The sequence below is a fragment of the Manis pentadactyla genome, chromosome 15 (assembly GCF_030020395.1).
Source record: "Manis pentadactyla isolate mManPen7 chromosome 15, mManPen7.hap1, whole genome shotgun sequence".
NCBI classification, from domain to species: domain Eukaryota; kingdom Metazoa; phylum Chordata; class Mammalia; order Pholidota; family Manidae; genus Manis; species Manis pentadactyla.
Window position 1 is genome coordinate 10,842,000 of NC_080033.1, and position 15,882 is coordinate 10,857,881.

The 15,882-nt window shown below is 56.3% G+C and overlaps 1 protein-coding gene across 2 annotated transcripts; it reads left to right on the plus strand.

Moving 5' to 3' along the window:
• The first annotated feature begins 654 nt into the window (after nucleotides 1-654).
• Nucleotides 655-13,143, plus strand: TGFB1 (transforming growth factor beta 1). 2 transcript variants are annotated; one of them, XM_036896485.2, is made up of 7 exons: nucleotides 655-1,642; nucleotides 4,420-4,580; nucleotides 5,727-5,844; nucleotides 7,426-7,503; nucleotides 7,762-7,912; nucleotides 12,201-12,354; nucleotides 12,853-13,143. In XM_036896485.2, exons 1-7 carry the CDS (start codon nucleotides 1,288-1,290, stop codon nucleotides 13,009-13,011), a joined length of 1,176 nt encoding a protein of 391 aa, XP_036752380.1. In that variant the 5' UTR covers nucleotides 655-1,287; the 3' UTR covers nucleotides 13,012-13,143. The 2 variants fall into 2 exon arrangements, with proteins under 2 accessions (XP_036752380.1, XP_036752381.1); XM_036896486.2 differs by having other exon boundaries at nucleotides 658-1,642; nucleotides 7,765-7,912.
• The last annotated feature ends 2,739 nt before the right edge of the window (nucleotides 13,144-15,882 follow it).

The following is a 15,882-nucleotide window of genomic DNA, read 5'->3' on the forward strand; positions in this document are numbered from 1 at the left end:
CCCCCACGCCTTGGGGGTCCCTCTCTTCTGTGCCCCTTCTCTGCCCCTGCGTCCCCATGCTCTGATTGAACCCTCTGAGCCCAGGTCTTCATTTTCTTGGTGACCCAGGCACAGCCCTCAAAACCACACACATCCCGGTCGCCCACTTTGGTAGCGCTCGGCCGCCAGGAGGCAGCACCCCGTTCGTGGGGCGGAGCCGGGGTGCCCGCCCCCTCCCGCCAGGACTTAAGGGACCCCCTCGGAGCCCGCCCACGCGAGATGAGGAGGGTGGCCCGGCCCCCCTGTGTCTTCTCCCTGGGGGCCGCCCTCGCCCCACGCGCTTCCTGGGTGGGGCCGGGGCGGCTTCAAAACCCCCGCCACCCCGGCCGGTCCCCGCCGCCGCCGCCGCCGCCGCCCTCCGCGCCCCGGGCTGTCCCGCCCCCTCCTCCGCCGCGGATCCGCCAGGCGGCGAGGCCCCCGGCCGGGGGCAGGGGGGACGCCCCCTCCGGGGCACCCCGCCCCCGGCACCGAGCCGCCCGCCGGGCCGGCCGCGGCCGGGAGCGAGGAAGGAGTCGCGCAGGAGCAGCCCGAGGCCGCGGAGTCCGAGACGAGCCGCCGCCGCCCCCGCCGCCGCCGCCACTGCGGGGAGGGGAGGAGGGGCGGGAGGAGGGACGGGCTGGTCGGGAGAAGAGGAAAAGAAGTTTTGAGACTTTTCCGCTGCTGCTGGGAGCTGGAGGCGCGGGGACCGCTTGGCGCGACGCCGCCCCTCGAGGAGGCAGGACTTGGGGACCCCGGACGCCCCCCCACCGCCTCGGACGCCTGCTCCCTGCCTGCCCCCTGCGCGGCGTCCTTCAGGCGGCCCTCCTCCGGACCAGCCTCGGGGAGCCGCGGACGCGGACTCCAGCAGAGCACCCAGACCTCGGGCGCACCCCCTGCCCGCCACCCTCGGCCGCCAGCCTCTCTCCTGAGCCGCTGCGCATCCAGGACCCTCTTCTCCGGGAGCCGAGAGACGGGATCTTTCTCGGACCGGCCTCAGCTTCCCTATCCAAGACCACCCACCTCTGGGACCAGATCTCGCCCATCTCGGTTTTTTTCGCGGGATACGGAGAAACCACCGATCAGAGACTCCCCTCCACCTTCGATCCACCTCCGCTCCGTTCGCCCTGAGGGCCTCAGCTCCCCCTCACCCCCACCCCAACCCTCCTACCTTGCCTCGGGAGACTCCCCGGCCCCTGTAGGGGCGGGGCCTCCCTCTTTTTACCGCAGCCTGTTCGCGCTCCCCGCAGTGCCAAGGGCGCCGCCTCCCCCATGCCGCCCTCGGGACTGCGGCTCCTGCCGCTGCTCCTGCCGCTGCTGTGGCTACTAGTGCTGACGCCCGGCAGGCCGGCCGCCGGACTATCCACCTGCAAGACCATCGACATGGAACTGGTGAAGCGGAAGCGCATCGAGGCCATCCGCGGCCAGATCCTGTCCAAGCTGCGGCTCTCCAGCCCCCCGAGCCACGGAGAGGTGCCGCCCGGCCCGCTGCCCGAGGCCGTGCTGGCCCTTTACAACAGCACCCGCCACCAGGTGGCCGGGGAGAGCGCCAGGCAGGAGCCCGAGCCTGAGACGGACTACTACGCTAAGGAGGTCACCCGCGTGCTCATGGTGGAAAACAACGACGGTACGGTCGGAGGGGCAGGGGACCCTGGAGGGGCGGGTTCACGGAGAGGAAATCACTGGCTGGAGGAAGAGGACCCCCGGCGGCTCCGGGAACACGGGAAGGGGGGCGTCCCAAAAAGTATAGGGCTGAGCTTCCCACCCCGCCGAGGTGTCTGGTCTTGGAGAGCAGGAGATAGTGGAAGAAGTGGAGAGCTTCCAGAGGGCAGCAGGAACGTGCGGGATGGCGGGGCGGAGTCCCCTGGAGGAAAAGCAGCAATTGGAGGGCGGGGATACAAAGACTTCCACCTACTGGGTGCACCAGAATATGGGGGTCGTGGCATGGGGCTGCAGAGAGGGAACCCGCTTGGGGAGAAGCGGAGACCCCAGGAAGGGACAGGCAGTGTGGAAAGCCGACCCAGAGCTCGAGGGTCGCGCGGAGAGGCCGGAGAGTAGTGGGCAGCGGGATTCAAGGACAGGAAAGCTATGTGAGCGAGAAAGTGGAGGGCGCGAGAACACGCGGGGCAGGGGGAGGACCCGGGGAGCTGCGGGGAAGGAAGGGACCGAGGTCCCAGGAGCGGGAAGGTAGCGGGACCGAAGCGGAGCCTCCGCGGGGGGCCGGGGATGCGCGAGGAGGCGCCCGTGTGTCCCGAGTGTGGACGTGAGAGGAGGGAGGAAGCCCAACCGAGGAAGCGAGCCGCCGGGAAACTTAGACGACTGCGGCGTGGGAAGGAGTGTACAGAGAGGGGAGACCGGCGTGGGAAAGCTGGGCCCCGAGGCGGGCGGGGGCAGGAGCTCCCCCGCGCCGCAGGATGATAGGGAGTGGGGTGCAGGGGGAGAGGGGGTGGGTGCGACTCTGCGGGACCGGGTGAGAGAACCGAGCTGCTAACCGGTAGGAAGCCCCACGTGGGTACCACGCGCGGAGGGAGGAGCCTGCGCCTCCCGGAGGGGGAAGAGGACCCCGCAGAGCTGAAAGCTGACAGCGTGGACCCCAAAGGCCCAGTTCCTCTCCGGGAGGCTGGGGAAACCCCAGCGTCCGGCGGCCTAGCCCTCCCTCCCTTTCCTTCCCGTGCCCGGGGGGCGGGGATCGCGCGCGGAGCCTGGGGCGAGACGAGGCAGGTCGGTCCCCGCCCTCGCCGCGGCAGCGCCTCCCGCCCTCTGCACCCTAGCTCCGGGCGGGGCTGCTGCTGGGCCCGCCCCGTCCGCGCCCACGCGGGGACCCAGGTGTCCCGGGCGGCCGGGAGGTTTGGGGGCGGTGCCCCTGCTTTCACTTTCTGTCTTGGGCGATGGACTTGTGCATCCCCAGGCCATTCGTGCACCTAGTTTCGGCGCCAGCAAAATGATAGCCCCTCGCCTCCCATATCTCGGTCTCACGTTTTCTGTGGTCCCTTCACCATAGCTGCAGAGACTTCTTTAACGCTGGTACCTTCTGTCCTCTTTGCTCCCAGACTGGCTGCGTCTCACCCCGAAGCCCTGTGTCTCTCCCGTGTGGGTCGTGTCACCTCTGTCCTTCCATCCTTCTGGCATCCCGTTCCTCTGCCCGTTCCTGGCTCTCCCAGCAGCCGTCTCTCCTTCTCTTCGCCGGCCCTCCCCTCTTTCTCCTCCATCCTCTCTCCTCTCAGCCTCTTCCCATCTCTCCCTCTGACCACGCGCACCCCTCCTTTCTCTCTTCCTCCCTATCTGTCTCCCTTGCCTGGGCTCTCCCCTTCCTTTGGGGTTTGCTGAGGAACCCCTGGGCCACGATAGAGCCCATAGGGGGGCAAGGGCTGGCCTGGGTAGAGTGGGGAGGGGCAGGGGGCCCACAAGAGTTTCCTTTGTCCTTTCTCATCAAATCCTGTCCCCACCGTATCTGCACCCGCCTGCAGAGGCCTGAAGCATTTGCCCCAGTTGATCTAAGTGTTCATAGCCTCACTTTATTCCCAACCCCAGACTTTTCCTAGACTGGAAAATGTTTTTCCTAATTTTCTCTCTGGGAGACAGCAATTAATGATAATGATGATAATGTCTCAACAGCAGGGAGGCAGCGTAGCCTAAGGGTTAAGAGCAGTCTTCAGAACCAGACTGCCTGAGCTTGAATCCCTGTTCTACAGCTTCCTAGCAATGTGACCCTGGGGCAAATTACTTAAGTCTCTTTGTGCCTCGGTATTCTATCTATAAAATGGGTATAAAAATATTTTCCTCATGGGATTGTGTGAGGTTTAAATATTTCAACCCTTGTTAAGTGCTTTGAATAGCACCTGGCAAAGAGTGAGCACTTTTTAACAGATTAAAGTGACAGGTGTATGGAGACTCGAGAATTCCCTTGCCCGAAGTTACCCAGTATTTCATTGAGGAGAGCTGGTATTAAAAGTTAGGGGAGCTTGATGTGGTTGCCGGTTCCCAAAGAATAGCAGGAAACGGAGGCCCCAAGAGGGAGTACGGCTTGCCCACAGTTGCAGAGCTAAAAGCAGCAGAGGCACGTTCTCCAAGTGCCCTTGGATCCTGTGCTGCAATTGAACTTGGATCCAAGATTCCAAGCACTGGGGACGCCTGAGCAAGCAGAGCAGCCCCCCTTAGTACCAGCATTGTACTGAATGGACAGTTTACGGATGGTGGGAGAGAAGGGTGGTTAGGCCCTGTTTTACAGAGGAGGAAACAAATCCAATGAGGGACAGTCACTGACCCAATACCACACAGTTCAAAAACGTCAGAGTCACATCCCAACCCTGGGCTGTCAGCCTTGGCGCCCACGCTCTTGGACTTGGGATGCCCAGCGGCCCTGCCAAGCCCCTGACAGCTGTCCTCTCTGTACCTCCTGCCTAGAAGTCTACAATAAAGTCAAGCAAACCCCACACAGCATATATATGCTCTTCAACACATCGGAGCTCCGAGAGGCTGTGCCCGAGCCTGTGTTGCTCTCCCGGGCAGAGCTGCGCCTGCTGAAACTCAAGTTAAAAGTAGAGCAGCACGTGGAGCTGTACCAGGTGGGCGCGGGCACAGAGGTAGGCCAGGCTTGGGCAGTGCGGGGGCAGGACCCTGAGGGATAGAGGAGCACAGACATGTGGCGCCTTGAAACTTTCAGACTCTTAGCGTCCTAGGATATTCAACACTTTGAAGGCTGGAGTCTTGGAAGTTGGACTCTTGAAAGTTGGAATCTCTGAGAAGGTAGGGGCCTCGAACTGCTCTGTCCAATATGGTAGCCACGACAGATGGCCATTGAAAGTTGCCTAACATCAAATATAATAAAAAATACAATTCTTCAGTCTCAGTGGCCATATTTCGAGTGCCCTGTAGTCACATGTGGTTAGCGGCTGCTATTTTGGACACTTCAGATAAAGAACATTTCCACTGTCACCAAAAGCTCTCTAGAAAAGCTCTGTTCTAGAAGGTTTAGAGTCTCCAGGAAGACTGGGGCCTCCAGAAAGGCTGAAGTCTCTAGAAAGTTATCTGACCTAGAATCCATGTCATATGGAACATTAAGTTTAATGATCAATGTTGAACTCTTACAAGGGAGCGTTAATTTCTTGGAGTTTAGGGCATTCAGCTTTATGCTGCCAGCCCCAGAGGTTCATCCCATGCAGATGTCAGGCATGGGTAACATCTAGTTTGGGGGCATGTCTGTCAGCCTCCTGGCTGTGTAGAACACTGGTCTAGAACTTCTCAGGCTCATTGAATGTGTAGTTCTTGGGGTTCTAACAAACACTGGAGTGAAGGGATGACTTCTAAAGTAAGTCCCTAGAAAGTTAATAGACTCCCAGGATTTGGGGTATCATATTTGCAGAACTGTATGCTCAGTTCTGCAGAACCCCAGAATATCTGCAGGATGAGCTTAACATCATGGGTTGCACAAGCTCAAAGGGGCCTGGCATTTCACTGGTGGGGAAACTGAGGCCGAGAAAGGGAAAGGAATTTCCCGTGGCTCCATGGTGGGTCAGGGTGGAGGCTGAGTTGCCCAGGTGTCTTGATCCCAGCCTGGGGCTCTTCTTCTCTCAGGGCCTCTGTGGGGGTAGGTGGTCCCTGTGGGCCCCACAGTGTGGATGTCTGGGAGGGGACTGCTGGTGGAGCAGATGGAATGGGGGGTGTGGCAGCATCTCCTCACTGTCTCTCCCTGCCAACTCATCATCCCCCAGTTATACAGCAACAATTCCTGGCGCTACCTCAGTAACCGGCTGCTGGGTCCCAGCGACACGCCAGAGTGGCTGTCCTTTGATGTCACTGGAGTCGTGCAGCAGTGGCTGAAACACGGAGGTGAGGACTGCTTGTCTGCCCTGCCCTATTTCATAAAGGAGTTGACCCCATTGTTTGTCCTGGGGTCACCCTGCCTAGCACTCCCCACTCTCTGTTGGTGCCAAAGAGCCCAGACCTGGCCTTCCTCCCAGACACTCAAACCTGAATGATTAATGGTTAATCCATTTCCTGAGCACCTGCCCTGTGCTGGGTGGTGTGAGGATGCAGTAGTGACCAAAACAGCCATTCTTGCCCTCACGGAGCTCCTGGCCCATTGCTGGGGTGGGAGGAAGGAGGAGAAAGACCAGAAAATTGGATAATAATGACCCAGAGTGGGCATGCTGGGGTGGGGAGCCCAGAGAAGGGGCCTGACCCAGCCTCCAGTCCAGGAGTGCTTCCTGGAGGAGGGGACATCAGAGCTAAAGTCTGAGGAAAGAGTGGGAACCAGCCCGAGAAAGAAGTGGCAGCAAGAGTGTTCAAGGCAGAGCAGCAGGCTATGCAAAGGTCTGCTCTGTCTGGAAGAGAACTGTATCTATCCTGTCCCATCTGTGTCCACCACACCCATGTCTCCCTTCCTGGTGTCCCTCTCGTTTACACCTCCATTCAATCATTGCCAGTAAATCCCTGCTCTGTGCCTAGCCCTGTGCTGCGTGGTGCAGGAGACACAGTGGTAACCAAGACGACTTCTAGGCCCTGCCCTCACAGGGCCCACCGTTACAGCTGGACACCTAGGAAGTCTTGCTGAAGCCCTAACAGGGAGTAATAATGGCCAGAATGATCAGGGTCAGGATGGGGGAGGCACTAAGCGCTGTGGAAGCCCAGAGCAGGGGCATCAGGAGGGCTTCCTAGGGAGGCATGAATGTGTGGAGACTTATGGGACAAGCGGTGGTTTGGCCAGATGATGAGGTAGGGCTGGAAGTGGGCACTGGGAGGAGTGGCTGGGCCACTGGACAAAGGCCTTTGTTGGTCACTGCTGAACCCAGAGCACCTAGCTTAGAAAATCATCCACTCATTCATTCGAGAAGCCTTTCTCCTGCAGCCGCCTATGGGCAGGAGCCCGGGTGTGGGTGTGCGTCCCAGCCCCGCCTTTCCCCACTCTGGGCAGCCACCTCCTCCTGGCGAGCTTTGGTGAGGATTAAAGGAGTAATACACACGGAGTGTTTGGAACAGGGCCTGGCACCCAGCGCACACTTGGTAGATGTTTGTTCTGTGACTGCGGGCTAGGCCCCGCAGGGAACAAGAAAACAGGATCCCTGCCCCCATGCATCCTGCTTTCCGTTGAGAACAATGAGGGAAATCAGTAACCAAATGGAAATGTCCGAGAGGGCAAATGCTTTGGAGAAAATACAGTGGTGTCTGGGGCCAGGGGTTGGGTTGGGGTTGGCTGTGTCCTGGAGGGCTTCTCGGTGGAGGTGGCATTTGAGCTGTGATCTGAAGGAGGAGAAGGAGGCAGCAAGGCAGAGAACTAGAGCAAGAGGGTGTAATGAGAAGGCAGGCAGGGGAAGAGGCAGGAAGGAGGCCCCCCAGGTTTGCTCCCTCCTTCCTTCCCCAGGAACTGGTGAGCCACCCCTCACCCTGGCTTCCCTCTGCCCACTCCCACAGGGAAGATAGAGGGCTTTCGCCTCAGTGCCCACTGCTCCTGTGACAGCACTGATAACACACTCCAAGTGGACATTAACGGTGAGGCCCTCCTCCCTGGCCCGGTCCCATACCATGTGCGTGCGTGTGTGTGTGTGTATGGGGGGGTGGAAGGGTGTGAGGGATCCTGGGTGTGAGTGTAGGGCAGGTGCACATGGGGGTGCTGTGTGTGTGTGTGTGTGTGTGTGTGTGTGTGCGCGCGCGCGCATGCGTCCTACCTCCCGCCCACCCCCCATCCATCCATCTTGAGAGAAAGTATGTGTGTCTCCCTCAACCTCCCACCCGACTCCCAAACCAAAGCAGGGTTCGGTTCCAGCCGCCGGGGTGACTTGGCCACCATTCAAGGCATGAACCGGCCCTTTCTGCTCCTCATGGCCACCCCGCTGGAGAGGGCGCAGCACCTGCACAGCTCCAGACACCGCCGAGACCTGGACACCAACTACTGCTTCAGGTGAGCCTTGCGTCCTGGGACTGAGGCCTTCCAGGCTGGGGGCTGATTGCCGTTGGCTGGCCAGTCACTGCAGGTTGGGTGCCCAGCTGGTGCTCTGCTTGGCTGGCATCTCCTTCAGCCTGGAGGGCTCAGGGGATAAGGCCCGAGACCTAGAATGCTGGGACGTGTGAGCTGGGAGTCCCCAGATGAGATCAGGTTGCTTGCTCGCTGGCATGTTGGAATTAGAGACTATTAGAATGTTGACAACAAGAATGTGGGAATTCAGTGTGCCATGTTAGAGTCCTCTACTGTTGGCAGGGTGGGGTTCTAGAATGTTGGGATTCTAGGATGCTGGAATTCAGTGTTACTGAAATCTGAGAATGTTTGACTCAAGGAATGTTGGGATCTTAGAATTTGGGAATTCCAAATTGGAAGATTGCCAATGCTGGATTCCTATACCATTCCTCAATTGGAGTCTGCAGTGTTGGCAGGTTAGAGTCTTTGAATATTGGGCTCAGAATGGTGGAGTACTGTGTTAGAATATCAGCATCCATAACTGTTAGGATTATCATGATATCATAGAAAATTGACACTTACTGTTAGAATGTTAAAATCTTGGAAGGCTGGAATCTTAGAGAGTGGCGGTTTATACCTCTCAAGTAATGGGCTCAGAATTGTGAAATATTGGAGTTCAGGGAAGCCAAGAACTTTAAGAGCTGGAATGTGTGAATCCTACATTGGGAAGGCTCTTGGAGAGGTACTGGAGGCTGCGATGTCAGGAAGTGCAGAGTTGGAGTCCCAGGAATGAAGTGAATTTAGAACAGTCATGTGATCTGAGAGTCTGACCTCATCCCTCCTGTGCTTCGTATTTTGATGGTGCTTCTGGGCCTTATCACAAGCTATTCCCCTGCTAGAAAGTCAGCTCTGCTGTCAGCTCCTTCCCTACCAGACGGTATCCTCAGCTCAGCAACCCTATGAATGAATGAATGGTTCATTCATAGGTTTGAGTGACAACCCCTAGTGACATTACAAGGAGAAGCAGCCAGCCGTGTGAACCTCTGTAGGGAGGGACATAGTGTCACCTGCGGAGTCTTGCCAGAAAACTGAACCTGAAGCTCATCAAGGTAGTAGATCCAACTACCAATTTTCTAGAAATACAGGAACAGAGGAATATGTTAAATAACAATGCAAGCATAGGTGTAACCAACAACAATTAGACTGTGGGAAGCCTGACCTAGTTTCTTCAACAAATAACATTGCAAAAGGGGGAAATAGAGATGGTTCTATAGATTTTAAAAAGAATCTTAAGAGATAGATATATCAACCTATTATAATTGGTAGAACCTTATTTGGACCTTCATTTATACAGGCTATTAAGAAAAAAGATGTTTCTGAGACAGGTGGGGAAATGTGAACTCTGACCTGATACTTAAAGATATCAAGGAATTATTGTTAATTTTTCTTATGTGGTATTCTGGTTATGTTTTTAAAGAGTCCCAATTTTCTTAGAGATACATACTGAAATATTTGTGGATGAGATGACATGGCATGTGCTTTAAGATCATTCAGTTGGGGAGAAGAAGTGGGTAGGGACAGAGGTACAGGGAAGTTGGCCATGACTGGTTGACACTGGGTGATGGAGACATGAGGAGGGCTCAATAGAATATTCTCAGCTTTTGTGTGTGTGGTCGAGGCTTTCCATAATTAAGTTATTTTCAGCTCAAACACTGTCTCCACTGGGAATCCTCTCTGACTTCCCTACATCCAGGTAGACGTGAGCCCCTCCGCTTGCCCTGGGGCCCCAAGTGAGTTTCTTTTACTCATCAGGCCCGATTGGACAGAAGATACAAGAGCTTCCATAATGGTCCGGACCGTGTGTATCACGGGACCAGGATGCAGAAGGCTGGGACCTGCCTGGAACAAATGGGTTATAGAGGGCCTCAGGGTCACCTGGAGGCCTGCTGTCCCTCATCTGTACCCCAACCCCCAATTTCTGATTCAGTGGGTCTGGGATGGGGCCCAGGAATTTGCATTTCCCGCAAGTTCCCAGGCCATGCTGCTGCTGCTTCCGGGACCCCACAGGGAGAGCAGCTGATTTGGGTAGTGAATCACCAACTACTCAAAGCTTAGGACCTCAGAACCCCAGCCACATTTGGACAAGAAATGAAAGGTTATTCTGGACAGTGATTGTTTCCCTTTTGTGAGTCCACGACCTCCTTGAAGAGCTGAAAGCCAGGAACCTTTTCTCCCAGAAATATGCCCATAGGTACACCCACTGTACACAAGGCTTCCGGTCCCCAGGACCTTCCCCGAGCCGTGCATGGACTTCCTGACGCCTCCTTGGCCCTTCACAGCACCTCACTTGGTCCAACATCCCCTGGATCTTTGGATGGATGGGGAAAGCTGAGGTTAGGGGAGGACCAGGCGAGCTCATGGGGAGCTCAGTTTCCTGCCTTCCTTTCCAGGGCTCTTTGGCTTTGGAAAGGCTGTCTTGGCCCCGGGAGAGCCTGTGCCATCGCTTCCCCCCCTCTGCTCGAGCTGCCATGGCCCCTGAGCTCCACCACTCACATGCTGCCTGCGAGCAGGCCACTTGCCCCCTTCTCTGAGGCTGTTTCTTCACCTTTAAGTGGGAAGAATCATAAGGCCTGCCTCTCAGCATTTTGACATTACTTAATTCTCTGTTGATCACTTTTTGAAGTCGTGAATATCTGCAAATGGACCAAACCTAGAAAGGATACACAGAGACCCTCCAGCTCTGAAGAGGCAGCCACTTGATTATCTTTGTGTATTCTTTCAGAGACAGTCTCTGTATGAAACACTTATACACATTCATAGAGATATGATTTTTGTCCAAATAGTAGGGTCTTTTGGGGGGTGGGGTGGGGAAGAAGATGAATTTTTGTTGTTGTTAATTTTTTCCCCCCGATTCTAAAAATAACACATACCCACTGTCAAGAATTTGGAAAATACAGAAAGATAACACCTATCCCACTATCACATTTAAAAAGCCATCATTTTAATATATTTCCTTGTAGTTTAGTGCAAAGCAGAATTTGGGTCATAGTGTACCCATAGTTTTGCATAGTGTTTCTTTCACATGTAATATTAATCATTCTTGGCTGTCCATGAATCAAGCTTTTTAGCCAAGCTCATTGCCCACCTCAGCCATGGCCCCAGAGTCCAGAATGTAAAATGCCCCAGTTCCTTTCAGACAAACAGAAGCCTGGGCTCTAGGCTGAAGAGAACTGACTTTTGCATCCAAGCGTGGGACAGAGATCATGGCTCCAGAGCAGTGAAGTCTTATACACCACTATTTTCCAAAGTGCTTTTGAAAACACATAACATATTGATTCATTAATTTATACGTATAGCCAATATTTGCTGAGCATCAACTGTGTGCCAGGCATTGGCGCAGGCACTGGGGATACATTAAGAGACAAAACAGACCAAAAGTCCTTTCCACAGAGGAAGGCGAATGATGAACAGATAAACCAATCTCTAATAAAAGAGCAGGTAGCAGTAAGTTATAAGAAAGAAAATAAATCAGAGGAAGGGGAAAGCAAGAAATAGATATTGTAAACTGTGTCCCAGAGTGAGGGACTTCTGAGCATGCATTTAAATTAAGTGAAGAAATGAACCAGAGTGGGTATCTGTGGGAATAGCAAGCCAGGTGGAGGGAAGAGGAAGTGCCAAGGCCCTGGGGCAGGACTGTGAGGAGCAGAGAGGATGCTAGTGTGGCTGGAGTACAGGAGAAATGAGAGTGAAGAGGGACTTGAGATCAGCCAGACCCAGTAGCATCTGGGGGTTCATGGGGACATGAGCATTTGTCTTGAGTGAAATGGAGTTGTGTTCGGAGCCAGGGAACATCATGACAGTCTCTAGCATGTGGCCCTAGAAGGCAGGGATTTCTGTGTTTCATTTAAACTGAGTCCCTAGCATGAACATGGAGCTGCACTATGTTTTTTATATTCCAGTTTGTGGATGTACTGTGATTTATTTAGCTGTGCCCTATGTACGGTCATTTGGCTTCTTACAGGCTTGTTTTGAGCATTGCATGAGATAATGGTAAAGGATGCCCTTAGCACAGTGCTTGACTAGAGGAAGTGCTTTATCAGTGTTGGTGATTACCACTACTATCACTGCTATTACTGCATTGCTGTTATTATCACAGGGGATGCAAGGGAGACCAAGATGTAGACTGTACTGGGGGGCAACCAGGGCAAAACACACACACACCACACCTGGGGCGGAGGGGCAGGGCCTGCCCCTGGCAGACCTCTGCCTCCTGACCCGGCACCTTCCGCCTCAGCTCCACAGAGAAGAACTGCTGTGTGCGGCAGCTCTACATTGACTTCCGCAAGGACCTGGGCTGGAAGTGGATCCACGAGCCCAAAGGCTACCACGCCAACTTCTGCCTGGGGCCCTGCCCCTACATTTGGAGCCTGGACACACAGTACAGCAGGGTGCGTCTGGTCCATGGGCTGGGTGTGGGCTGGGGGAAGCAGGGGCTGAGGGATGGGCGGGAGAAACAGAACTCAGAGATGAATTGGCGAGATGGAGAGAAAGAGAGACAGGGAGATGGGAGGGAGATGGCAAAGAGATGGGAGAGAAGCTAGAGACTGGCTGAACGGACAAACACACAACGCAGAGCCAGATGGAGATACGGGGAGACCCACAGAGATGGAGCAACTTGCGGGTCGAGGGAGAGGCAGGGAGATGGAAGGAGAAAGGCAAAAACAGAATGAGAGGAAAAGGCAGGGGACGCAGATCAGTACCGAGAGGCAGTTAGGAATATATTAGGAGAGAGAAAGACTGAGACACAAGCCAATTGTGGAAAATGGGGAGAGGCGGAGTTTGAGAATGAATGGACTGCGGTAAGACAGGGAGATGGGGAGAGGCTGGTGGGGTGCGGGCACCCTCCCCAGGACCCCCGACCCTGACCCTGACCCGCCCGCCCGCAGGTCCTGGCGCTGTACAACCAGCACAACCCGGGCGCGTCGGCGGCGCCGTGCTGCGTGCCGCAGGCCCTGGAGCCGCTGCCCATCGTGTACTACGTGGGCCGCAAGGCCAAAGTGGAGCAGCTGTCCAACATGATCGTGCGCTCCTGCAAATGCAGCTGAGGCCCGGCCCCGCCCCGCAGGCCCCGCCCCCGGCAGGCCCGGCCCCGCCCCCCGCCCGCATGCCGGGCTGTATTTAAGGACACATGCCCCAAGGCCACCTGGGGGTCCATTAAAGCTGGAGAGAGGACTGGGGTCTCTGTGTGATTGGGCGCCTGACGGGGGTCTTCCTGCCCAGGTTCAGGACTCCACTCCATCTGCGCCCCCCATCTCTCTCCACCATTCATTCGCCCTCCCTGCACAAATGCTGAGCATTTCTGCTCCAAGTGCTCCCGATGAACACCAGTCAGATTTATTTATTGGGCACCTTGGACTCTTAAGGGCCTTATATTAAGTCACTTGATCACCATAACAAAGCTCTGAGATACAGACTCTAATAAGACCTACTCACTATCAAGGGGAGAAAACAGCCCAGAGAGGTTAAGGGACTAGTTCCTGCCCACCGGGAACATACTTTCAGTGTGCCCTACACAGGGTAAGTGGTGTGAAGAGACGAAAGCAGGATGGGGCAAGACGTGGCTTTGGGGAGGAGAGAGGGCTTCTCAGAGGAGGTGGCATTTGGGACTTGAAGGAAGCCAAGAAAGCAGCATGGGGCCTTGGGGCAGAGTGTTCTAGGTAGGAAGACAAAACAGAGGCCTAGAAGTGAGGACGAACGGTGGCTGAGCTTCACAGGGAGGAAAGAGGCCAGGGTGGTTGGGAGGGAGGGGCAAAGGGAAGGGTGACGGGAGCCGAGTCAGACTGTCACATTCCAGGCCAGAGAGTAGTAACAAGTCTCCACACCAGGGTCTACTCACTCACTGCATGCTCTCCACAGCCCAGCAGAGCAGGGGTTGGCACACTATGGCCTGCAGGCCATGCCAAGCCACTGCTGGTTTCTGTACATAAAAGTTTTATTGGAGCACAGCCACGTTCGTTTACGTATCATCTGTGGCTGTTTCAGTACCACCAGGGCAGAGTTGAGTAGGAACTGTATTCAGCACCGAAAATATTTACTCCCTAGCCCTTTACAAAAAAGTTTGCTAACTCCTGCTAAAGAGACTGCTTGCTCCCCACTTTACAGATGGGACTACTGAGCAGAGAGACGCTCTGTCTAGTACTGCTGTCTAGGCTGCACCAGGCCTGCAGGGAACCTGTCTGAACTTGGACTCGGGAGGGAGACGGGAGCCACACTAGGTTTCTGAGCAGAGGAGGGGTGTGATCTGACTTAGGTGCTGAGGGTCCCTCTGGCTGACGGCTGAGAGTAGGCTGAACAGGGCCAGGGGACTACGGGAAGACCAGTCATCCAGGCCAGGAGTGCCGGTGCCCCGAGCCAGGGCGGCTTTCCGCTGCGGGTTTCTTCCCAGCGGCTGTGGTCTTGTGAGCTCTCTCCTGCTTCCTCCTCCTCCCACCTCTCAGTTTCCCTTCTTCCTCCCAGGTTTCAGTTCCCCCATCTCTTCCCTGCCCTTCCTAGGCTTGGGCCCTGACCTGCTCCTTTGCCAGGCAGTTGTCCCAGGGGAGGACTGTCCTGGGGGAGGACAGTGTGAGTGCTGAGCCTCCTTTATCTGGGTGAGGGGGCCCTGGGGCCCACCCAGACCAACCCAGGCCACATGTCTGGCTCAGAGGGCTGGGCGGGGGCGAGAGCAGTGCCCTGCGCAAGGACCTGCTGCTGCTGTCACCACCCTCGCCTGTGGAGACACAGCCACATGGAATGTAGTCCCTATAGCCCTGTGAGGATGCAGCACATGCACACACACGATCACACTCACCCAGAGGTTCAAACATGGACAATGTTCCACAGCCACACTAACACATTTACTCTGAGAGCCACGGTAGACACACAAAACTCCTTCAGGACTCATGACACATGGATTGTGACACCTGGTAGCAGTCACAGCCCACACATGCCACCCCATTACATACACACAACCCAGAGCTGGAGCTTCACTGGGACACGACACAAGTAGAGACTTCAATAGGGACAAGGCGAACCAAAATCACACATTCTATAGGTTCACAGTCATGACCAACACACAGCAGACACAGTTTCAGACACAGCGTCACGCACAAACCCACACCTCACAGCATCAGCTCCGTCAGGAAATGAAACAGAGACTCCGGCTAGGACCGACCAACAGTTACACAAACATCCTCCCTGGGGTCATGGTCACAAAGAGGCACAGTGTACATGCACACGACCTGACACATCACAGTCCCACCCAGACACACACAACACATGGAGCTCTTGACACGTCACGATCACAGACTGTAAGCTGGTCGTGCCCACTCGGTCTGACGTCTCATGGCCCCACACACGCAGGCCTGTGGAGTCCCACAGGGACCTAGAGACAGAAGCTGACCCCTCATACCCAGACACGCTGTCACACCCCAGGTCCCAGACGGAGCAGTCCCACACACCCAGACACACCCCCAGGGTCGTGGCCCTCACACGCCCAGCCCATGCCTCTGCCGAGGACAAGTCCTGGCCCACACTCCCAAGGTGGGCCCAGACCCTCGCCACGCCTTCTGTGACACACCCCACCCACCTGCCCGCGGGCTGCCGGGTGAGCTGGCAGGCAGAGCTGCCCTCCAAGGGAAACGTGCGGGCTCAGCACCTTCCCTGGGCTGCCTGCACGCTGCCCCTGTCCGACCCCGGCAACCACCCCTGGCCCCTCGAGGTGGCCAGGCCCCCTTGGCACTAGGCAGACCTGGCCCTCAGCACCCACAGGGCAGGACCAGGGTTTGGGGTGCCCTGCTCCCCTCCCCCACCTCTGCAGGCAGCCTGGGCGTGGAGGGAAGTTGTGGGGGGAGCTCGGGTTCCGCTGGAGCCCCAGCTTCCCGTCCGGCCCCCACAGGGCAGGAAGCCGGGCCAGGGGAGGTCAGCTCAGGCCTTCCTGC